The sequence below is a fragment of the Teleopsis dalmanni genome, chromosome 2, assembly GCF_002237135.1.
Source record: "Teleopsis dalmanni isolate 2A chromosome 2, ASM223713v2, whole genome shotgun sequence".
In the NCBI taxonomy this organism is placed as follows: Eukaryota; Metazoa; Arthropoda; class Insecta; order Diptera; family Diopsidae; genus Teleopsis; species Teleopsis dalmanni.
In genome coordinates, this window is record NC_051847.1 from 220,638,383 (window position 1) to 220,662,775 (window position 24,393).

The window sequence follows — 24,393 nt, forward strand, 5'->3', positions numbered from 1 at the left end:
AGGTTTTTAATTTTATTTATCAAAACTTGGAAGCCAGAAATTTAAGAAGAAAAATTTCATATAAATTAAAATATTAAATAATAAAATTTAAGAAATAAATGCTAGTAATTGCGGTTAAAAGATTTAATAGCTTAAGCTAAAGTATTTGGATGCTTAATTTCAGCACCAAAACCGACAAGCGTTTTATTCCAAAGCCGATCGTCAACAGCTTGTGTCATATGCAATATTCATCCATATTTCAATGTCAGTAAAAAATAAAAAATAAATGGATTACTGATCCCTAGCAGCATTAGTTGGGCTACAAACATCGCAAAGCAACAACAACAACAACATCGTTACTCCCGGCCTACAGACCGATAGTAATGTAATAATGAATATGATGCAATAATGCCAGCAGTGATATATGTCTGTAAGAGTTTTCACTTCAGAATTATTTCACAACATCGTTACTAGAAAATATCGTTACAAACTCATTAAAATTTAAAATAATCCGTTCAACTTGTACCTGTGCACTGCTTTCTATATAATGATATATTCGAAAATCATATGTTATTCCAAATTCCAAATTATTTCAATTTACCCACTCTTCATGTTCTCGATTAAAAAACCAAGTTTTACTATTAGCATTCAAAACGGTATCTTTAAAATGCTTATGACAGAAAATATATTAAGCAGAATATATCCTAGGAATTATTCTGGATAAAATGTCAACTTTAGCACAACCATAGAAGATTTCAGAAAAATAAATTAGAATCCTTTTGATTATAGTCAAAAGTTAGGAATCACAGAATAATATATGTACAGTATTAGACAGTTTTCAAGCTTTCCTTTCTGTTTTTATTTTGTCAATTTTATCAGGTAGTATCTAACGATTTGATTCTAATTTATACTATAAAAAAATATTGATATACTTCTACAAACTACCTACTAGATAATATAAGTACTGCTGAATCCTCTTCAACTGGCTTGGTTACCCAAGGGCTTACAACAACAACACGCATTAGCTTGAAAATTACAGAAACTTATTTGTTGATGAAAATATCTATTAATATATATATAATATATGAACATATTTTACTTATTGCAGCTTTTGTGGACATTTGCTACAGTGGTTTCAAAACCATGTAATAAGAATACGCTGACTTCATTGAGTATAGGGAATAGGGAAAAAAACTGGATGTTACCACAAATATTTTCTCAAACTGCACATAATACTTTTAAGAAAAGCTATTGATCGCCTCAAGATTTGTCAATTACACAAGCAATGTGGAATGATGCAGACGAAAACATATCTACTCTGTTTCCGACTACCGTATTATCTGAATCATTTCATCCGCTCATCCGCATCATTTTATTAGTCAGATAACGACAAGTTTGCTGATTTGAAACTGACATACTTGACAGAAAAACATATTAAAAGAATATCACATCCTATAGTCTTCAATTGCAAGCATACCGTACCTAACATTATAAGCAGTTTCCCATATTGTCAACAGATCTACACAACACTGTCATATTCTAGCATGTCCAGGAAATACTGATTGTAGCTGCAACAACTAAACTCTGTCTACGATTAATCAATATTTATTCGCATTAACACACATCACATCAAGATCTTCCTAAACACATCTGTTTAACAAGCATATACAAGGTAAGTACATATAAAAATATAAAAAAAACATTTTAAATTACTTAATATACTATTTTGTGTAGAGGATAAACTATTAGACAATCCATAGCCATGAGATTATGATATTCACGAATTTACAGAGTCGTGAAAAATCCAGATGCAGCTATTTGCCTAAAAGAAGTCTCTCGCACCACATTTGACGGTTTTGTTTTGTTCCATATATCGTAACGAATTTTCTGCTAAGATGGATAAATTGGAAAATTTGCTGCTGTTCAGTTAAGGACTTTCACAGAGAATATGTTAAGATGTTTCAGCATTCATTTCACAAAAGCGACAAATACAAGTCTCTATAAAGCATGTAAGGTCTCTGTAGTGCTAATATATCACAATGAATGGAGTATATTTGAGACTGACTTGTATGGGTTGGTGATGCACTAGGCCTGTCTTTGGTCTTGACGGTTCATCTAGTATTTTTCAAATGGGTATTTCTTATAATGTGAAAAATTTTTTACTATTATTAGTACGTTCCGAGTTTTTGAAAACCTACATTTAAAGATAATTCTATTAATAAAATTCAATATCAATGTTAATTACTTTTACTATTAGTTTCATAGTGCAGCAAGAAATGTTTTGTTTCCACTAAAATTAAGGTACACATTTTATTTTTTTCCTCATACTCTTTCCTAACCTAATCCGTGTGCACGTATTTGTAATTATAAATTAAATTTATTTATCATACATTAAAGTGTGTATTCCTAACAATTGATCTATATTATATAGCTATACTCCACATTACGTCACCCATATTTTTAATTTAATGACAGCACATACCAATGTAAACTCAAATAATTTGTGACTGCGTCATATTGAAATGACAAGGCTCTTGAAATTTGACTCAGTCTAATTTTTAATTACTTTACTATTACACACCCACTCCTTTCTTATCATACTATAACCTACGCATTCTATCTCCTACTACCTTTGCCATTTCTCATCGCTGGTGATGAGTAACCGCTTTGTATTTTTGCTTGTCTACTTTCCTTAACGATAGTGGAACAACCTGGTTTACAACAACAGGAACTACAGCTTATATTTAAATGTCATTTGTATAACTTTTTCTCACCTCGAAAAGTTTGCACGTTTCACTGTCCGTCAAGCCGTGCTGCAGATTCCTACCAAAGTTTTTAACAAATTCACACAAAGTCTCACATAATTGCGTCTCCTTCCGCTGGCAAATGTTCAGCATGCAATGCAGTAGGCGCAAGGCGTACCACTTGATTTGCTTTTCCTTGATTTGAGGTGCGTAATGAGCAAACAAATTTAATGAAATACGCAGGGAACTATAATTTTGTATAAAAAACGAAAGCACTTCATTAGAATACTTTTTCATACAGAAAATTATTTTACAAACCGTTGATTTCCATTTCGTTTGATTTCACCATACAAATCCATTAGAATCCGACTCACCCGAGTCTTTTCCAAAGTTCGAAAAATCTTATTTAAATTCTCCTCAGCGCACATCCGCACTACCGAATCCAAATCCTCACAGAACAGGAGGAGCACATTGGTCGCCTTTGAACAATGTGTGGCGTAATTGTGATGACTCGCTAATGCGGGATGCGTAATGCAGTCGGCGATGTGCTGAAAACACGCAATCTTTTCTTTTTGGCTGGCAAAGAATAATAGTCAAAATATGGTAAATTACTTAAATAATTATGATAATTACCTGCATTCCCGATTCCGCAGCTGTTCAACGTAAGCAGTAAATGTATTGACAATATTAGTTTTATCCATTTTGCATTTGTCTGCTTATCTTTTGCATTTTATTTGCAAAAAATTTTTATATAAGAAAACTACGCTTAAAAGCGCATAATAATAAAATCGCCAAACTATCTTTTAGACTTTTACATTTGTTTTTTGTTATTGCATTTGGAACTTTTATAAATTAAGAAATTTATAAGCAATTGCGTTTCCTGTTATTTACTAATAACAATGAAAATAAACCTACGTCGCCTATGGAAACGTCAAATCGTTGCGAAAAACATATGTTTAGCGATGACACTATGCCATATGATTCACGCAAAGGTTATCGATTACTATAAAATACTTTTGATATATAGAGGGCGCGCTGTTCAATTTTTAAACATTTTGTGTTGATGAAAATAAATAATTAGTTATTTTTATTTAAAAATAATTATTTCACGGGCCAATTGATTGGACAATAAAAATCTTATAAAACTAAATAATAAAATGTTTTTTTTTAAAAAAATATTATTATTTAATAACTGACCAATTAGCCCGTGAAATAATTATTTTTATTTAATAAATAAATAATATATTATTTACAGTCTTTTTTTCCTTTCTTTCGATTTAATATTCTTATTAAAACAAAATTTTTAAAATAAATACAATATTTTTTTAAATATTGTATACAAACTGCGATATGAGTTCTATGCTCTCGATATAGAATTTATATACATATATACATATTTATATGTATATGAATAAATAAAATACATTATAAAAAATGCGGTACCAACTGTTATGGTATTTTAAGATGAAATTGTTTTTTAATTAGCAAATCAATTTCACCAATGATTTCAAAGAAAGGCACATGGAAAATTAATCGTTTGTTATGTGGAAGAAACATTGGGATAAGATATCAGGATTAACACAATCCAAATCACTTATTGGTACATACATTAATAAAAGATACCAGGATTGTATAAACCTATCAAAAGAAAAACTTAGAATCAACACAGGAATTCTAACAGGGCACTGTAAAGTACAATACCACCTTATAATACAAGACTGGGTATACATACATACATACATACTTAAACTGTATACTACTTATATTGACGCAACAAGGCTTACAGACCTACTCTAAGCACAGAAGGGTGCACGGTCGCAGTACCACATCTGACACCGGATACCCAGTCTTTCTATTTAAGCCAGATTTAAACGCGAAAACAAATCATTGAGGAGGATTAGAGGTTCTTTTGACTTTAAGAGCCGATTTTACAGAATGAAAGGGAGTACAAATAAAAGGGAATATAAATACGAATATATGGGTTTAGATATGATTCAATATAGGAATTATGAAAGCACAGGGGATTATTTAAAGACAAATGTGGATTAAGGATGGTTAGGATTTTAATTGAAGCGACATCTACCTTCATGATTTGTAGTTTGAGCTCACACTTAGATCATCAACTTTGCTGACCTGATTTATACGTAAGTCAGTTTTAAGACTTAAATTAAAATTGTCAATTCGGTCTTAAATTATTGATTGATATAAGGTCTTGAACCCGGCCTATCGTAACGGCAGTTCAGTTCAAAGCTACAAGGATTTGGTTTAAAATCGGTTCAGTGTACAATCTATTCAAGATCCTCAGAGATCAGTATTATCATTATTGGCGCATTCATCGCAAACTGCAGAGACCTCTGAAAAGAAATGCTGCATCAGATCGAAACTCAATAATAAATTTCTAGTTGTTGGCCTATAGCTGTCTATTTACAAGCTAAATATTCATAATCAGCTGTGTATGTCTTTACACGGTCCTCGATTGTAGTGCTTTAACGCAGACTAAAGAATTAGAATATATTATTTTATATGATATAATAGGCTATCTTATGGGCATATGCATCAGATATAGGAGAATGGGTAAGGAAGCACTTTTCCACCATGACTGTAATGTAAATAAATTAAGATAAATTGAGATAAATAAATAAAGTAATGTAAAGAAGAAATTTGGTAGGATATAGTAGGTGATTGTAACAGTATGAATGGTCCGCATCATATCCTGGAAAATTGGAAGGAATGGTCCAGTATTGTCTGTAATGTTAACAAAGAATAACAAGAATAAATTTAATAAATCGAATTATCTTTCTTTGAACCCACAATATATTAAACCCTATTGTTATTGTTGCTTGCGTTTCAAAATTCGACGAGGTCGTTCCCGATCGCTGGATCCTGGTAAACAATTGAATAGTTGATTCAAGTTGTACGTAACCGTTTTGATTGCTCTTACCAATACTCACTTTTCTCTCTTCATCTTCATCTTCTTGTTCATGAGTTAGTGCTATTACGCACTTTTACTCTATAATGGCTGGGGGGCTTATCACTACCCCACACTAGGCTAAGAAATCATATCATTTATTTATCTTTTAGTTGATGACGAACCTTATATCAGCATATCTTCCTTCCTGAATCCAGACGTGGACTTGAGGATTGTTAGGGCGGGTGAATTGTTTTCTTTAAAATGACATTTAAAGAAAACTATTTCTGAGCTTACTTAGATTCTATACTCATAAGATTACATTGAGACGAATGATATCCTTAGGGACGTCAAGATTGATTCGATCAAAAAAAACATAAAGAATAGATCACTGAAATTATTTACGAAAACTGATAGGCTTACCAACACCGCGTTATTGAATCTCAGAATGGTTACAGACTCCTCGGGAGGGTATGCAGATCTGAGGTCAATTATTGCTTAGTCTAATGAAGTGACAAACAATAATTCAGTCAAGGCGTAGAGAGGGGTTAATAGAGAGTAAAAGTGCTCAAATGCACTGACTCAACTAGCCTTAATATAATAATAATTATTAAAGGTATTATACTTAGTAATAGATTACATCCAGCGCTGGCGTCTTCAATAACAAAAACAACAACATCTTTTATTTATACATTTTTATTATTTTCTTTTGATTTCTTTATTTAAAATATATATAAAACTAACAATAATTTTCGATATTTACTTAAAATTTTTTACGAACTTTAATTTCATCATTTTTGTTTATTTATTTATTTTTTTTGTTTTGTTTGGCAAACTAAAATTGTAATAAGCAATTATAAACTCTTATTTATAAACCCATTAAGAAAATTACAAGTATTCAAAAAAATTTTTCCCCATATACATACATATACATATACTCTATATATTAGTTCTTTTGCAGTATATATCTTTCTTCAATATAATTAACTTTAGAAGTACTAGCATTATATAGAAAAAGATATTCATTAATCACAGTCCATTTTTAAGATTAGTTGAAGTATAGAAAGTGTCCAATTATAGATTCACAAATTCATAGATTCATAGATTCATAGATTTTTCGGTGTCGGTACTTTGGAGCGTTTTTGCAATGTAAATGGACGGTAAGACGGTAGAGAGAGCTAACTTAAATACCCAAAAGTGTGTATAATTTTTGTGCTTTCGATTTTAATTTGTTTTAATTCAATTTGTTTTTTTTTTTTCATTCAATTTGTTTTAATTCTACGCTTATATATAATTAAATCTGCATTATTTACAAAATTAAAATACAAAGTAAAAATACAACCTAAACCTTAAAAAATAAAATAAAAATAAAATTTAAATAAAAAATCACACCACTGTGCACAGTGGCAACATTTCTTGTTTTTCGCTTTGTTTTTGTTTTTGTTTTTGTTGTTTTTTTAATGTTTAAATAAATTAGTTCGAAACTTCGAAAAGATGTAAGAAGATATGCACTGAAGAGCAAGGAAACATAATATGAATAATTTTGACGAGGAGGAGGAGGAGGAGGAGTAGGAGGAAAAGGAGGAGTAGCTAATGCCGAAAGTGTATGAATTTTGTAGAGAAGTAACTAGAATTTTCATGCTACTAATGTAAGATATAAAATTTTTTATAAATTTATATGTAGATAAACAATATATGAAATACAAACATATAAAACAGTTACAGTTAGTTAAGCGCTATAAGGTAGGAATTATATACCTATATCCTAAACTGTTGTATATGAAATTCAGACGAATTTATGATGACTACTTTATAGGCTACTTTATGCAATACACTTACATATATTCAGCCTAAATTAATATACCAAAATAATTACATTTAATTACTTTAAAAATAAACTTAATTCTTTCCACTTCACAGTTCACAGTTTAACGTTATGTTATTATCCTCGCTTTGCACGCAGCACGATTAGAGTCAGCACCAAGAAACCCAAAACCCAGCCAAGTGTACTCAGAAAACCGCCATACACGTCTCGTTCGACGATCTCCCAACCACGCGTCAGTATCGAACGCAACGAAGTTGTGGCCAACGTCAACGGCAGGCACAGCGAAATGTACCTGAAATAGCATATGGAAATGTGTGGAGAGTGTCATACTCGTTTTGTCTGATTAACACAACTGCTCACTGCTATAACTTACCTTAACACGACTGGCATACCCTCAATGGGCCAAATAACGCCTGATAAGAGCAGCGTAGGATAGAATGAACCCAACGCCAATTGGATGGCGTTACGTTCCAGTTCGCAAATGGATGATATAAGAAAACCGAAGCACATGCCGCACATACCTTGCAGCAACGTTAGCACAATGACCCAGAAGAGCTGTCCGTTGTTTGTAACTCCAAAAACGACCAACATGAAAATCAACACAAGCGCTGTCTGTCCACACATAACAACGAATTGGGTGATCACATGCGAGAAGAGAATTTCTCCAGGCATTACACCTGCCACCCAAGAACGATCGAGCAAACCCTGAAAAGCAAAAGTGTGCAAACATGTCAATTATAATGATTATTTGGGATTGTTTATGGCGTTTGTGTGGCGTTTGTGGCGTTTGTGGTATGGCGAGAAATAAAAATAAATCTTCAAACATCTACAATCTTCAATTTGGCAAAATAAACATTTTCAAAGTTACACATGCGCAAAGCACAAATAATCAAATAATCAAAATATTCCAAAATTATTCAGCGACCATAAATGAAATGGAAGTGCTGAGCTCGAACGCATTAAACATTTTAATCGATTCATTTTGACCAGAACTCTTCGACATTTTTCGACATTTATTTCGATAATCGAAGTCGTAAAAATAATATTAATATTGTATTTATTGAAAATCTTTTATATAATAATTGTAATTTTACCCACCTCAGTACGTTCAGTAATCAAAACCGATGACGTCAATGCAACAGCCAAAAAGAATACAATACTAAAAAAACATAAACAATAGAGAAAAACATTAAAATTAATTAAATTATATATATATATCTACACATTTATATATAATAAATTCAATAAATAAAGCCATTCTTAAAATTAATAAATAATAAAAAATTGATCTTTTAATGTTAATAATATATATACATCATGGAAGAAGTAATATTTGACATTGCCGAATCTTGAACACTCTACACGTAGTGTCATTGAGAGTTCCTTAATAAGAACTTTCAATTTAGAATTAAGGGTCACTAAAATCTTAATTGATCGATTTCATTTTTACAATAGTTTTTCAAGAACCATGAGCGTTGCACAGCTGAACAACCAAAATTAAATAAAACAATGGATGAGACATACCTAAGACATAAAAATATACCACAACTCGATGACAACGTTTTAACCGGGTACAGTAGTCAAATAGTGACAACGCTTTTAAAACAAAGTGCTAAATTGGATTGTCAGTGGCCCATTATAGCAGACTTCATTGTTATGCAGACGAAGAAACTAGGAATCTCCTGAATAACTTACGCTTCATCCAATATTTAAACCTTAAGAACCTATACAATCTCTTTGATAACCAACAAAAAAGCGATATATACAAACATATTTTTGTTATTAATGTCTAAATATTTTCATATATACAAACTACTCGTTAGTTTTAGAAACTGATGGTTGTCTAATCAAACATTCTAGTCTTGTTGTTGTTGAAAAATAGCGAAAAAAGGGTGCATTAAAGACATTGTCTGTAACAAACACAGATATATCCTAGTAAAAATTTCGCCTAAAATTTCTTCAGTCAACTATTTAGAAATCAATCCATCGTATCTGAACGGACTTACTTAAAAGAGCCGATGTAAGTCTAACTCCCAAGGGAATGAACTGTCACTGAAATTAAGATTCGTCTGTCTCAAAAATTTTGGGGCTATATCGTTTTAAAATAATGCCACAAACATACTAACAATGTCTTCGTCGGGCTTGCGTAGATGGATTGTAAAATATTTGAGTATGTTTTTGCAGTTCTCTGATTTAGTTATAAAAAGAGAAGATATATCTACAAGAAAGTATAGTTTGTGTAAGAGGGAATTTTTTTCTTAACATCACTTAACCCACCACTGTGGATATGTCACTGAATGATTACATCCATTTTTCTAGTCAAACTTATCAAGTATATACTATATATACTAATATAAAAAATTCACCAATAATTAGTGAAAATAATAAATAATATGATATAGATAATTGTTATAAAAATAATAATATTAGAGGAAGAAAGAAATAAACAAAAATTGAATAAAAATATTTTAAAATTATATTTTTCACAATGTTTGCACTTACGTCAATATCACACCCGGAGCTACGAAGTCTGTAAATGATGGATTCATATTGCCATAGATGGGGTCTTTAAATTGTATAGGCACATCACCCAGTTTCGGATTATTACCACACTGATCTAGAAGACCCATTGCGAAATCACGGTATGACAACAATATATCGCGATTCAGCATAACACCAATCTGTTGATTGGACATATCCAACCAAACTTTGATTTCCGATTGATCAATTGTTTCTTCATCAGAATCTCGACCTAAATAACCACAAATATATTAACTTTCTTATGTTAGTATTAAAAGGATATGAACTGGTATTTACCCAATGCTGCTCTCGCCGTAAATGCATCCGTAAAGTTTTCTGTTATGTATACCGCACCCCATGCCTTACCAACTCGTACCGCTTCTTTAGCTTCTTCCAAATCCGTGTAATATGTTTTAATAACACTTTTATTCAAATGATTCAAATAGCGACAACCCAAATTCGTGAAATGACAACCATCTTCCCAGTAGCAAGTCTCCTGAAAGAAATAATAAAAAATGTGTTATAATATATATTTCAAGATCTGTCCAGTACTAGGTAACTTGATACTCACAGTGTTATTCATTTCATTATTCACAATTGCGAGATGTAAACCTTGTGGATCACGTCCAATAGCCAAACAGAATAGAATTACTTGCATCACAGGCAGTGCGAAAATAAACAGCATCACACCGACGTTACGCCACATACGCAGGAAGTTTTTACCTAATAATGCCTTGATTTTGCCCTTAGATGTGGACTGAAATAGTGAAATTGTAGTTGGAGGGAATAGTTGGAGGAATTACAATAGTTGAACTAGAGATTTGTATTGTCGTCTCAGTTGTAGTACTCACCTTACACAAACTCGCGTAGCAATCTTGACAGCTTTCCTCATCGTTGGGTTGGTTACGTTTTGTAGGTGGTGGTTCGTAGGGTTCTTGATTTAACTGCGTATAAATTGGGTTTTTGATATTTTTTTTATAAGCGAATTGTTTTGTGGTTTATTAGAATGAGAGAATTTTATGCAGGTGCACATGCGTGAATAAGGAAAATCGAGAATAGATCAGATTTTAGTACAAGATATAGGAATGGCATGAACATGGACATAGAAAAAAAATTTTTTTTTTTTGTAGGAGGAGAAGGCTATGTATAGAATATAACTTAATTTCTTGCTAAGAGTATATGTACGGATCTACCTTTTCATACTGAAATATATTTTATATATATGTTTTATATGCGATGTTTCTACGTGCCAATGCAATCTAACAAGTAAATATTCCACAGTTAAATTTGAGAACTATCAAAGGAGCTAAAATATCTACATGTAGATATCTCGCAAATGGGTTTGAATACTAAAATACTCACGGAATTACCACGGAACTCTTTATAATAAGATACCCCGACAGGTATTACACTCAATCTACCTGCTTTTAGATTTTGTAGTCGAAGACTGGAAAGATTGTAAAGCTGACTTATTGTCCGAATACTCGATATTATCTCGTCATCTATTTAAATGCGATACATTCTTGTATCCTGCCGTAGAAACATGTGTTTTATAATAACATAATAATAGTAAAATGTATTATTCCTCAACTTCGGTAATGCTATAGCTAAGCCATTTAAAAAGATCAAAAGGAATATACAAAAAGAAATGAGGAATAAAATACTTGTCACTTCCTTGAAGATTTTGAATTAGAGAAAAAAATAGCTTCTCATGGAGTAGTTTTGAAGTTCTGCGCAGAAAGGAATAGTTTGTAAGAAAGAGAAACAGTTTATTTTTAAATTTTCGAAAAATTGGTAATGAATGACTTAGGTACCTTTCTGCAACCAGTCATTCATCTTAAAATTCACTTAAACCTCATTGTTCCCTGTTTTCTAAATTTCTTCTCACATAGCTCTTTGATATCTAAGACAGCTTTTCGTCAGTTGTTACTTTACGGTTCGTTACAAGAAACTGCACTATATTTGGCACTGGTTGTATGGATCGACGTAAAGATTTAAGCTTAATTGTTCTATCAAATTATAGACGCATTATCTAATCTTACTTCATTTAAAGTATTATTTAACAATTTACTGATACTTTGCAGCATCAATGAATCAATTATCTTCAAAATAATCAATTAGTACTAACATTTCAGATTTATATGGAATACATAATGTGCTATAATAATACTTTTACTTATAAACGAAAATTTGCTGTTATGATGATCTATGAAAACGAAATGATGATTATTTATTCCAATAGTTTTATGACATACAATATGTAAAAATATATATATTCATATTCAACCTTGATCAAAAAGTCTTCAAAAGAGGTTGTCACATATATCATAAATGCTCTCTCCAAATTTTAGCACTTTGCCTTAACATTTGTAAGAACATAACCCCCCTCTCCCTCTTACACTACTATTCTTAGGTTTGAGAAAAAAACAGTACGAATACCATTAAACAGCCACCAAATACGTCTGATTTGGCGCCCTATGATTTCTTCCTATTTAAACGATTCAATAAAGCACTGTAGGAACCCGAGATGAGATGATCAAACAATCAAATGTGGCTTTGATAGTTGTACAAAAATCATTCAATGGAGAGTACATCAAGAATAAACTTGTATTTTTAATTAACTGAATAAATGGCTGAAACTTTTTGATCAAGGTAGTATGCTATTTATACTACATATATTTATAAATAGATGTTAAGAAATATGTCCTCATGTATGTTTTGGTTGTGATAAAATTTTATAACAAACCGTATATATGGATCCATTTGTATCGTTGATCAGAACTTCCTTGCTCTGATGGAAATTGAGTCCAACAACTCCGCCGTCCTGACTGGAACCGGGCTTATCCATCTTACTGCCGAATGCCATGGCATGCAATGAAATATTATTACTGTGTCAGTATCAATTTTTGATTAAAGGAGCACAACAAATCAATCACCAACAGAACATATGGAGGATGGTAAAATATTTTTTGTATTGATTTTGATTTTGTTTTTTTTTTGTTTTTATATTTGTTTTGTTTTGTTTTGTTTTAATGAAATCGCACATTAACAAATCCAATTAGCAATAAAAAACCATAAAAAGAGAATAAATTTTAAACAAAATTAATTTCAAAAAATGTACATGCGGTCAGGATTTTTAATTAAAAATAAATCAATTAAAAATAAATGTTAGCTACTTTTCTTTCATTTAAAATTTAAAAATAAAAATCAATTAATTAATTTGTAAAGTTTAACTCACCTGAAGTTCACATGAGAGATGTCACCCTTCTGACTTTGGATACGTGATAATTTTAAAAACACTTCCTCCAGGCTAATGCATTTGTACATCGATAAAAGTACGCTTGGTGATTCCTCCGCCAAAAGGTGACCAGAGCGCATTAACCCAATCTATAATAATGGATAAATTATATATTTTAGCTAAGTATTTATAAAACTTAGTTTTGTTTACATATAAACTGAGTATGGATAGTAGTGACAAGAAAGATAAGTAGAGTAAGGGTGATTGGAAGCGGTTCTCAAAAGGATTCATTATCAGTATAAAGAATCATATTGGTTGGTTTCTTTACTATGAATATTGATAAGGTAAAGTTATAGAGAGATAAACATACTCTAGTATATATATGCAACATTCCCAACTCAAAAAATATCCAGAATATGTTAATTAAACAGGCTATAGTGTTTCCAACTATATTTATATAGCTACATATATCGAAGTGATATTTTGGAGTATACTTTGGTTAGTATATATAAATGCATATAATCATATTTTCAAAATCCAATTAAGACAATATACATATCACTTGAGTTCTCTTTTCACTATGAAAAATTACTTTGCGCATATTTTTTTAGGGAACCCTTATAAACCCATGTAATATTCGCAATATATTCATTAGTGATATTTTCACTTTCACTGTTTTTACATAAATTTAAATATACAATAAATTTTAAATAAATTTGTTATCTAATTATATACTTACTGTATGCGCTTGTCGTGCTTCTTCAATGTAATGTGTTGTAATAATAACGGTCTTTTGACCAGCTTTTGTGATATGTACCAAATGATTCCAGATGCTCTGTCTAAGTAATGGATCTACACCAACTGTTGGTTCATCCAAAATTAATAATTCAGGATCGTGCATAAGTGCTACAGCAAATGAGACACGACGCTGTTGTCCTCCACTAAGATTCTTTACTAAGCGTTTCTCTGATGGTAAATCGAGGAAATTTAATAAGAACTGTAATCGCTCCATGATTTCCTTTGTTTCCATGCCAAAAATCCAACCGAAATATAACATTGTTTCACGTATAGAAAATTCACCATAAAGCGCAATCTCCTGTGGCATGTAACCAACTCGTTTGCCAGGTACACCAGATCCTCGTGTACCCGGTTTACCGCCAAGTACATATATATCGCCAGAATCAAGACGACGTCGACCAACAATGCAGGAGAGTAAAGTAGTTTTGCCACAACCTGAGGCACCCAATAGGCCATAGCTAGAAACATAAAATAAAAATATTTTAGTTGGTATGCCAGATAAATAATACACTATATCAATAAAAATTATAGGGATGTATGTACACTTGATAGTTAATGTGTATATAATATACTATACTATATTTTTATATAAAACAAAATGATGAAAAATGAATGATTGAAAAATGAAAACAAAATATTACTTACTATACAAAAGACCATTAGAATTAGTTTTTGCTATGTAATATACTTAAAAATTTATATATATGTATGTGTATTGTAATATTATTATAAATACATATTTACAGGAACATGTAACAAACCTAATATTAACAAAATAAAAAATAAATGGATGGAACTACGGAAGGAAGGGTAAACCTTTAAATTTAAACAATTAATTTTTAATAAACTGAAGTTTTGGGTTCATCATAAAGCTATTTTGGATATTATTAAATATCCATAATCAGTGATCTTCAAAACATCTTTTAGTTTAAGTATCCGTACATAATTTTTGGATTGCAAGCATCGAACTCTATCAAATTTGAACCATGGACTCGTGAGTTAATTTAAGCCACATATGCTATATAAATAATTTTATTAGATAAGTTGTCATATATGTACTCATCCACTGATAATGGATATGTAATGATATCTGGAACAATTATATGGTCCCTTTTCTGTTTAAAATAGATTTTATTTACATATATAATAGAATATGTAGTTTAGTTTGTATAATATTTTATATTATATTATATATCGGAGAGCAAAAAATAATATTATTGTGCTACATTCTTAAACAAGAATTATGTTGAAATGCTTAAGTGGTTCTCTATATTTTTTAATAGAGATCTATTGCTACTACTATTAAATGGGGAAGTCATGCCTTACAGTGTAATTCGTGCGCTGACCATTGTGCTTCTTTTAGGGGTTCTTCTGATCTGCCTATCAGGGCTTTGGCGCACAAGGTCACCAATTTGACCTTACTTAACTGCTACTACTATGTATATTATATCTCGTATGTTATACATATGTTATAAATAAATTTTGAAAAATATTTTTAACAAAAAAGATTCAGATACATCGTATTCCATAATTAAATTATTCAGACATAATTTATATGTGATATATAATATTTAAGTGTTTACAAGTGTCAATCATTTGCTACTCGTCTACTCGTCTATTCGTACGCCGAAAGTGTCACTGTAATTATATCACAGAATCTACACTCGAGTCAATGTTAAGTGGCAGCGGTTCAAGTTAAATTCAAACAGTTATCAAGAGTATCGTAGATACCTTGAGTTTCTGACTTTTGCACTTTGCTGAGCTAATGTGTTTTTATTTTTTCAATAATAAATTTTTTGTTTTTATTCAGAAAGCCACAAAGAGAATACATAAACTGAATTCGAGGGTCTTACATCTATTCGTGTGCGCACGTATGACTCGACGTCGAAATGTAGGTTGAATCGAGTTTAATTTCGATTTTAATTTTTTCATTTTTTGATTTTTTCATTTTTGTTGACAAAACGTTCAACAAACTTTTAAGAGTTAAACGCTTTGATCTTTTACATTTCGGATATACTCATATATATCATTGGATTTATTATTATAGCTTTGACTTATTTTGCTTATCTGATTTGTTTTGAAGTTTGCCTATTACACACAAAATACTCGTCTAGTATTTTAATTTTAATTTTAATTTTAATTTTAGCAAAGTTTTAATTGTTGATATTTCTATTCATATTTTTATAAATTATGTTTTATATCAATAAAACAAATATAATAATTCAGCTGCTTAGTAGTGGATTTTGTGAAGAGAATCTCAGGAAAACATGTATCTAAAATTCCTGCACGTATGAATAACTTAAGATGTTGTTAGGCGTTCAGCATTTCAAATTCATTTTCAAATCACAAATTGGAATTCTTCTCATTATACTTGACTTGTATTGTGTATCTCAAAGTAATGCACCAATTCAATTTATTTTTTTATGACTAAAAAGATACTTTTAGATTTAGGTCAATGATTTTCGCACATAATTTGGGCTCGACAAAATATTTTTCTATAAATATTTGTGTATCTTCAATGCAATAGTTAAGTATATTAATAAAAACTATCTTGTCGCGTAAAATCATTTACACCATTAAATACTTTTAATGGGACTATCAACGTAAATGATTAACCAAGGATAGTATTTTTGTCATATTTTAAACTTTGGCAAATATTAATTGGCATCCCCGCTGATTATAATACATAACGAAGCTGTGGAACTATTTGGGTTGAGCTTCGAATGTTCATTAGGTAAGGATAGGCATGATGTACTGCATATAATAAATAAGTTTTAATTATTTACTTTTACAAAGATTCATACAAACAATATATGAGTGAGTTTTTAGGAAAATTTAAAACACAAAATTTTAAAATTTATTTACATGCAATTAAATATAATATTAGTAATGAAATATATCGAACATTACATTTTGCAGCTATTGAAGAAGTTTCAAGATTGATTAGCACTTAACATATGTAGGTCTCTTTCTACCTTTTTAAATATTTGTCAGTTTGTCAGTAAGCCAGTTTGATATATGGATGTATACTAACTGTATTATATTAACCAAAACTCTCTTTCCTTATATAAATTTTTCGTTTCTTGATTATTCTTGTTAATGGAGCTTAAATAGTTTTAAATTAATTCAATTCTTAATATATATAGTATATATTTAATAATTAGATATTTTAGTTTGAAATATATCCAGTGATGATATAAATAATATTTAGTTATATATAATGCTGGTCCTTTCAAATAATAATACACTGAGAATTAAGGGTATAGAAAGTAAACATCATAACAAATTAAATGTATAGTATTATATATAAAATTGCTATCAAATTTCTAGTTAAAAAAATTTTACATAACAACATTGTTTAAAAATTTTTTATTAAAACAGTTTTACATAAGAATATAGTTTAAGAACCTTTACTTAAAACACTTTTACGTAGGAATATAGCTCAAGAATTCTTATTTAAAACCGTTTTACGTAAAAATGGTTCAAGATATTTACGTTTTACGTAAATATCTGTTAAAGAACTATTACTTAAAACCATTTTATGTGAAAATTAGTTCAAGAATTCTTATTTAAAACCGTTTAACGTAAAAATTACTTCGAAAATTATTACTTAAAACAATTTTACGTAAAAATTTGTTCAAGAAGTCTTATTTAAAATCGTTTTACGTAAATGTTTGTTCAAGAACTATTACTTAAAACCGTTTTATGTGAAAATTAGTTCAAGAATTCTTATTTAAAACCGTTTTACGTAAAAATTATTTCGAAAATTTTTACTTAAAATAGTTTTACGTAAAAATTTGTTCAAGAATTCTTATGTAAAGCAATTTTGCATAACAACTTAGTTTAAACATTTTTACAATCAGTAAACAACATTCCTTCTGAGTTGGAATATTTCACTTAATAAATTCCTACATCCACTTAAACAAACATTAAACGATATTTGTGCACTGCAGTGGGTAACTTTATTCAAAATTATTGACGATATAAATTACGAGGCAAAATTAATTTTTCCATTTGCTAATTTTAATTACTACATTAAAATTATTATTAAATTATTATTATATATTTAAAAAAAATTTCTATAATGTTGTTGTTGTTTCGAGAAGAATTCCATTACTTAACTATTCCACATAACGAGCTGCCATTAAATTAATCGTCCAGCAAAATTACTGCCACTTCCGTCAGTTGGCTCCGTCCGAAGCAATTCCCGAGTACAATTAATATTTACGTATTGACATACAAAAAGTCATATTACGTATGTTCATCAAAGTGTTAAACTTTTAGTTCTAATTGATTTTTATCCATTAAAAAATTTGATTTGTTAATTTAAATAATGCAAATAAATAAATTAATTAATTATTAGTTTTCGCAAAATAAATATTCGAATGGTGGAATTTGACATTTCTGTGCTATCAACGTCAAACTCATGGCGTCAAATTCATTAATTAAATATTTTGTATATAATTTGTAAACAATTGAGAGTATATTTTCCTGTATGTAATAGTTAAGACGTCATAATGTTTGCAGTGTTTGGCATAATAACCTAAAAAGTATAATAACACAACAATTTGAAGCTGTTTACTAACATATCTCGTTACTCGTTTAGTTTAAAAGAATGTCTCTCACCCGATTTTACAACTCGATTCGAAATCATACCTAGGTACTAACTAAAATGCAGAGTTCATAATTTGATGAAAGTACGAAATTGAGAGTCTAATATTAGTCCAAAATGATATCCATCTTGTTAAGTTCCGTTAAACTAACTAAACTTAAACAGTAAGCAGAAGGTATATTTCAATAACGCAACCAAACATTATGGACACACATTCGTCTATCAACAAAAAATTAGGCTAAGATGACTAAGATAGCATAAAGATGTTGACTGAGGTTTCGAGATATGGGAATACTCTATAAATCAATGATACATTTGAAGTCAAATTGTTATGCTGCCATCAGCCCACTGTAAAGTGTAAACTCCAATGATATTTGGATGATATATACACTAACTATTTCAACTTTCCTTTAAGTAAAATAATAAAAGTCCTTAAGCAATTTAGATAACCTTTTACTTCAATTAAATAGAAAAAAATGAAATGTATGACTTACCCTCTTCCCTAATCCTCTTCTTTAACCCCCTTCCTCCTTTTTAAAGTAAGCAAGTAGAGTTTGCAAATAACAACCTACCATATATATGCAAAGACTTACATACTTCTAAATGTAAACAAATTAATGCAGATATGTGAATCGTATTTTAAATGAATGAAACGCAATACAAAGGCATCAAAAACTTAATCAATTAAGTAAATAGTAATAAACATTCCATAAATTGTCATTAATTGCCTATTAAAATACAAGCTGAGCTCAGAGGGGCAAATTTTGAACAAGTTAAGCTTATGAAATCTAAGTATAAATATTGAGTTAATTAACTTTTGATATTAAATATATATTTAGCGATCTTAACTATTTTTGTAAAATTTTCAAATATTCAAAAATCAAATATTCTATATTGAATATTCTTTATTACTTATATAAAAAACCAATTCTTAAATTTCGTTTTAATAAAATATGACTCATAAATAATAAAGTCCATAAAGATATTAGGTAGGTAGGTTGAAGTGGCGTCCTTGTTTCCAAAAAGCCTTTTGAGCTCAAATAATGACCAATTGTGGTACCACAGGAATAGTATTGGTACGTAAATAGATCTAAATCAGTATACAGACAACGCCGAAAAAGGTAACGACTCCCCCATTAGATAAAAGAAAACCAATCTGACAGTTCTTCAAACTTAGCGAGGTCCCTAACATTACAGGATGACAGTTCAGTCATGTCGATGAGAAAAGGATATCTGAAGATTTTTGATCTTCTACTAGCTAAAGAAGGGCATTAACACATGAGATTGAGCACGGTCTCCTCCTCACCCTTAAAAGCCACAATCTAGTCAAAAGTCTTCCTATTTCGCAGTGGCCCGTCAGCCCAGATACCGTAGTGCTGAGCAGGTTCCGCCTTAGTTGAAGTAGTTGTCTAGTTTGCTCTTGTCTCAAAACAATCTAGATATCTGACAATGAGGTTCATCAGCCATAAAGATAATGCACTCATATACTATAATATCTACAAAATCTATTGACAATGATGATATCTATCGTTATTTTCCAGATGTCGCACGTTATTAAAACATTGAATTGGGTAGTAGGTTCCGCTTTAGTTAAAAAAAGTCTGTTTTATAGTTAAAGGAAACTTCCTCTATGAGTTCGAAATTATCTTATTTTACATAACATCACAACAAGCTTTTATTAATTAGTTTACTTTGTATTTTAAGAATTTTATTAGTCGCGTTCTACATTTTAAGTATTGAATAAAGATATTCATAGTATCGTTATAATACTATAATTATATATAATTTTTTATAATTAAGATAATCAATATTCTGTTATATGTAATAAATTATTTGGAGCAAGTATTCATAAGATAGCAACTATTTTATTTTATATTAACTATAGTATCTATTTTATGCATAATCTATAGATTGTATTTTTTAAAACTGCATTTCTAGTTTTAATTTAAATTTAAAGCAAACAATATGAAACTACATTACTAAGTACGTAGGAGTGTTAGTGACTTGACAAGAAATTATTATACAACATTATTGAATAAATCAATGATACAGAAAAATTCCTATAATATAATGTAATTGAAAATTAAAGAAATATTTATATTTCCGTTGTAATCACACAACTCTTTTTACTGAAATATTTCATCTTCAATAGTATTCCATTGTTTGTGCTCCATGTTGTAAAAGCTTGAAGTATAATTATTACGTTATTTGATTTCACTTTCCCATAAAATTGATTACAATTTGTACATATCTGCCAACAATTTGAAGAAAATTGTTCACTTAGTTACACAAGCGAAGGCTTTCTTAGTCACCTCAATGAATAAAACTTATAAACTATTTGAGGGGACTCAAACATACTTTATGTATTGCCTCAATTAACACTTCAAAACAGTTTCAAATCTGCTAAAAAGAAATTCAAATATTCTTGGTAATGAGATTGATGAGTGACACTTTCTGTTGAATGATCCAAAATTAACTCAACTGTTTATAAATCATGACCTTTGTATAAAATATACGGATATATTAGCATCAAATCAAACAGATATGGGAAAAGATATTTTGATATAAGATAAAATAGTTAAATAACAATTTAATATTTATAATTACAAAGGAATTATGAAAATAACTAACTAATCTATTTCTGCAGATAAGTAAACCTAATGGAAAATGAGTCTGTAAGCTATATCAAATTTTGTTAAAAACGCGACTAATGTCTTCATGACTTGTACTATTTATCCATGTCAGTAATCATAAATCATTTGAAAATACCGTGCAATAATTCTAGTACAAAACTCGCATTCATAGACGGTCAAATTAATGACAATTAACTTATAGGGCGGCATCGTATACTTAGTTTAAGTTTTGCCGTTTTACGAGAAGGATCGCTTAACAACCGCTAAACGCATTAAAATCGTAAAAACTCGATACTAATGTGATTCGATTTTTCACTTGGTAGATATGTCAACCAAAATATTCACATCTCAAGTCCACAAAACGTTACTGATTGGGATACAATTTGTTCTGGAGATGTGTTAAGTTTGTACTCTTTTTAAAAATGATGAATTTGAATTACATATGTATTATTTCTAAAAGATTGTGCTACAAGTCTTGAGGTTCTTGAGAATTTCACGTAATGTTGAAGTAATTTACATACCAAAATATTTACTGCGATTTGTCACCATAAATATATTTTTCAGAGATTATGTTTATGGGGACTCTACCTATATTAGAGTAGTCAACAAAAATGATCAGGCTCCCCTAAAGACGGGCCTCTCGACAGTCATGTGTTTCTAGATGCAAACTTGACATCGAATTTTGTGTTAAAATTTAGAATGGCAGAGATGTAGTCAATATTGTTTGGAATCGAACTGAAAAGATTTAAAATGAAAATGTTGTCGTAGTCACTACCTTTCCCAACTGTAGTAGCTTTAAGTCTAAGATAAGTGGTTTTTGTTTACAATTACTTACTTATATCTTGTTCAGAAGATATGGTCAAACTTATAGACTTTAAAGAAATATAAGTTCCATGTTTTATAAGAGCCTAGTACTAGCACGGACAAGAACATAGTACTATATAAGCCAATAATATATCTGATATACAATATTTAAATTGTAAAATAAAATAAAATATTGATACCGATGAGTAAAAAACAGTTTTGGTCAAATTTAGAACTTGTGAATATGGTTAGGTGTTCTGGTGATAATAAAAGCTTGCTACCAAGACTTTATTGAATAACAGTTGCCTTTCTACTACTGTTACGCGATAACAGTACTGTTAATAACAGTAATTAGACTAAAATAAGTGATTAGCTATTATTTTTACTATAATTTTTAATAATTCTTATATAAAAAAAATGTTGTTTATTTGTCCCTGAAGTTGTTTAACACATAAGTTTACTATGTGTAAATTAAATAGTATTTAAATGATTTAATAAAATTGCTCTTAGTTTGAATAGTTGAATAGTATTACTCACATTGTGCCCTTTGCTACTGTCATGTTGAGGTTGTTGAGCACTTGATTTGTGCTTTTCTTTTTTCCATAAGCTTTGAATGCATGCCGCACCGACACTGCGGCTTGTGTGTTGCGTGCCCATTGCTGTGTTCCGCCGTCATTATTTGTGGCCATGACAGGATCACTTGTACTGAAAATAATATATGTATATAAATAAAAATTTTATTACGCTTTGCTTATGAAAATAATAAAAAATAAATAAATTAAGTCTAGTAAGTAACTATTGCAAACGTGTTTTTCAACTCCTCAATACAAAATAATTTGTTCAAGTATATACTCGTATTACTTTAAATAAAAATTGAAAAAAAAAAACACTTTAATACATATATTAAAATAATATTATAAGTAGGCAAATATGCGATACTAATGAAATTGAAATATATATAGGAAAAAAATCGAATATGACAAGGCAAGTTCGTTGCTCAAGTTGTTTTCAAATATAAGTGTTTATGTGAATAACTAACAAGATTTATAATTAATAAGTAAGTATTTTATAAATGTATAAAATATATAAAAATAGACTTACACGTGTGTATTTAATCTGGATTTAGTAAAATATTTAGTAAAGAGCTTTTGCTAAGAGTAGTGAAACTACAACAACAAAAACTCATTTAATATTTTTTTAATTAATTGAATTTTTGGCTGAACATACAGCTGTTTCGAATATTGCCAAATACCCATCATTAGTAGTCTTGGAATTATTTTTTGTATTAAATTATTCGTAAATATTTGTTTGAGACTGCAAGTACCAGGAATCGAACTCGTGTCCTGCCAAATTTGAAGCTCAGAGTCAGCACAACTTAACCAACTGACCTAAAGCCGTACTTGACTTTTATGTTCGCACATTTTTCTGGAGTTTTATTAATTTCATGTGAAAGTTTTATTAAGAAATTGACTTGCTGTGTTTATATTAAGAGGCAATCATAAACCAGCTAGATTAATTGAATTAAGTATATTTTTATTTTTAATAAAATATATAAAATATATATTGTAGTAAAATATTTAGTTTAAATGAAAATGGGGTATATACATGGATATACATTTCTTTTCCTTAAATATCAATAAAATACAGTTCAGCAAGTCAACGAAATTACAAATTAAAGTAAAACTAGTTTATTATGTGCAAATTTCAAATATATCTAATATATCTTTATTACATATCTTTTGCTTGAACATCAAATTTCATACAACAATGTAAACACAAAATAAAACATAAAATTCCGAAACTGTGTCAGCAGTGCAAAAATATGAGCAATTTTTTTTTTTTTTACTCCCGAACAGACAAACCTCAAAATTTCGTGTTATTTCATATAACAAACGTCACACTTTATAAGTGTGCACAACAACAACAAAACAATAACAGCAATCACACAATAACAACAATCACAACAATAACAACAATCACAGCAGCAACAGCGGTAATAGCAACAACATAAACGACAATTTCAAATTCGTACTTCAACATTTTGACCAATGTATAATAATTACTCAAGCATACACTGACACTGATACACTCAAGTATTAGCTAAAAGCTTTCGGTGTGAGTTTATGTCTAGCGATTGCTCAACACTCAACAACTCGCTAGTTAATCAACGAGTACTCATAAGTTTCTTGCTGTTTTCTGTAATTTTCAGTGCAAAATTGCATTTCGTATTAGCGCATATGTTCACGGTTGTAAGTCAGCTTAGCTATGAGGCGATAGTAACACACTTATACACTTACACACTTACACACTTACACACTCAACTCAAATAGTC

The 24,393-nt window shown here is 29.8% G+C and overlaps 3 protein-coding genes across 6 annotated transcripts in view; 1 reads left to right on the forward strand and 2 right to left on the reverse strand.

Annotated features, from left to right (window-relative positions):
• LOC119681023 overlaps positions 1-3,505 on the reverse strand; it is a 98,105-nt gene extending 94,600 nt beyond the window's left edge. Inside the window, exons 1-3 of the mRNA XM_038094079.1 lie at positions 3,357-3,505; positions 3,042-3,299; positions 2,754-2,970 (exon numbers count right to left, since the gene is read on the reverse strand). Coding sequence (XP_037950007.1) covers positions 2,754-2,970; positions 3,042-3,299; positions 3,357-3,424 — 543 coding nt within the window. The 5' untranslated portion in view covers positions 3,425-3,505. The remainder of the gene's footprint in view (positions 1-2,753; positions 2,971-3,041; positions 3,300-3,356) is intronic.
• Positions 1-24,393, forward strand: part of LOC119681024 (lateral signaling target protein 2 homolog) — a 420,855-nt gene that overhangs the window by 135,069 nt on the left and 261,393 nt on the right. The window lies entirely within an intron of this gene.
• Positions 6,948-24,393, reverse strand: part of LOC119681026 (ABC transporter G family member 20-like) — a 45,899-nt gene continuing 28,453 nt past the window's right edge. For 2 of the 3 annotated variants that reach the window (XM_038094086.1, XM_038094085.1), the window contains 11 exons: positions 22,599-22,766; positions 13,954-14,470; positions 13,215-13,363; positions 12,723-12,864; positions 10,828-10,920; positions 10,548-10,733; positions 10,274-10,472; positions 9,959-10,208; positions 8,555-8,615; positions 7,830-8,161; positions 6,948-7,748 (listed from right to left, as the gene is read on the reverse strand). In XM_038094086.1, coding sequence (XP_037950014.1) covers positions 7,574-7,748; positions 7,830-8,161; positions 8,555-8,615; positions 9,959-10,208; positions 10,274-10,472; positions 10,548-10,733; positions 10,828-10,920; positions 12,723-12,864; positions 13,215-13,363; positions 13,954-14,470; positions 22,599-22,750 — 2,256 coding nt within the window. In that variant the 5' untranslated portion in view covers positions 22,751-22,766 and the 3' untranslated portion in view covers positions 6,948-7,573. The remainder of the gene's footprint in view (positions 7,749-7,829; positions 8,162-8,554; positions 8,616-9,958; positions 10,209-10,273; positions 10,473-10,547; positions 10,734-10,827; positions 10,921-12,722; positions 12,865-13,214; positions 13,364-13,953; positions 14,471-22,598; positions 22,767-24,393) is intronic. The other variant, XM_038094087.1, reaches the window with a different exon arrangement.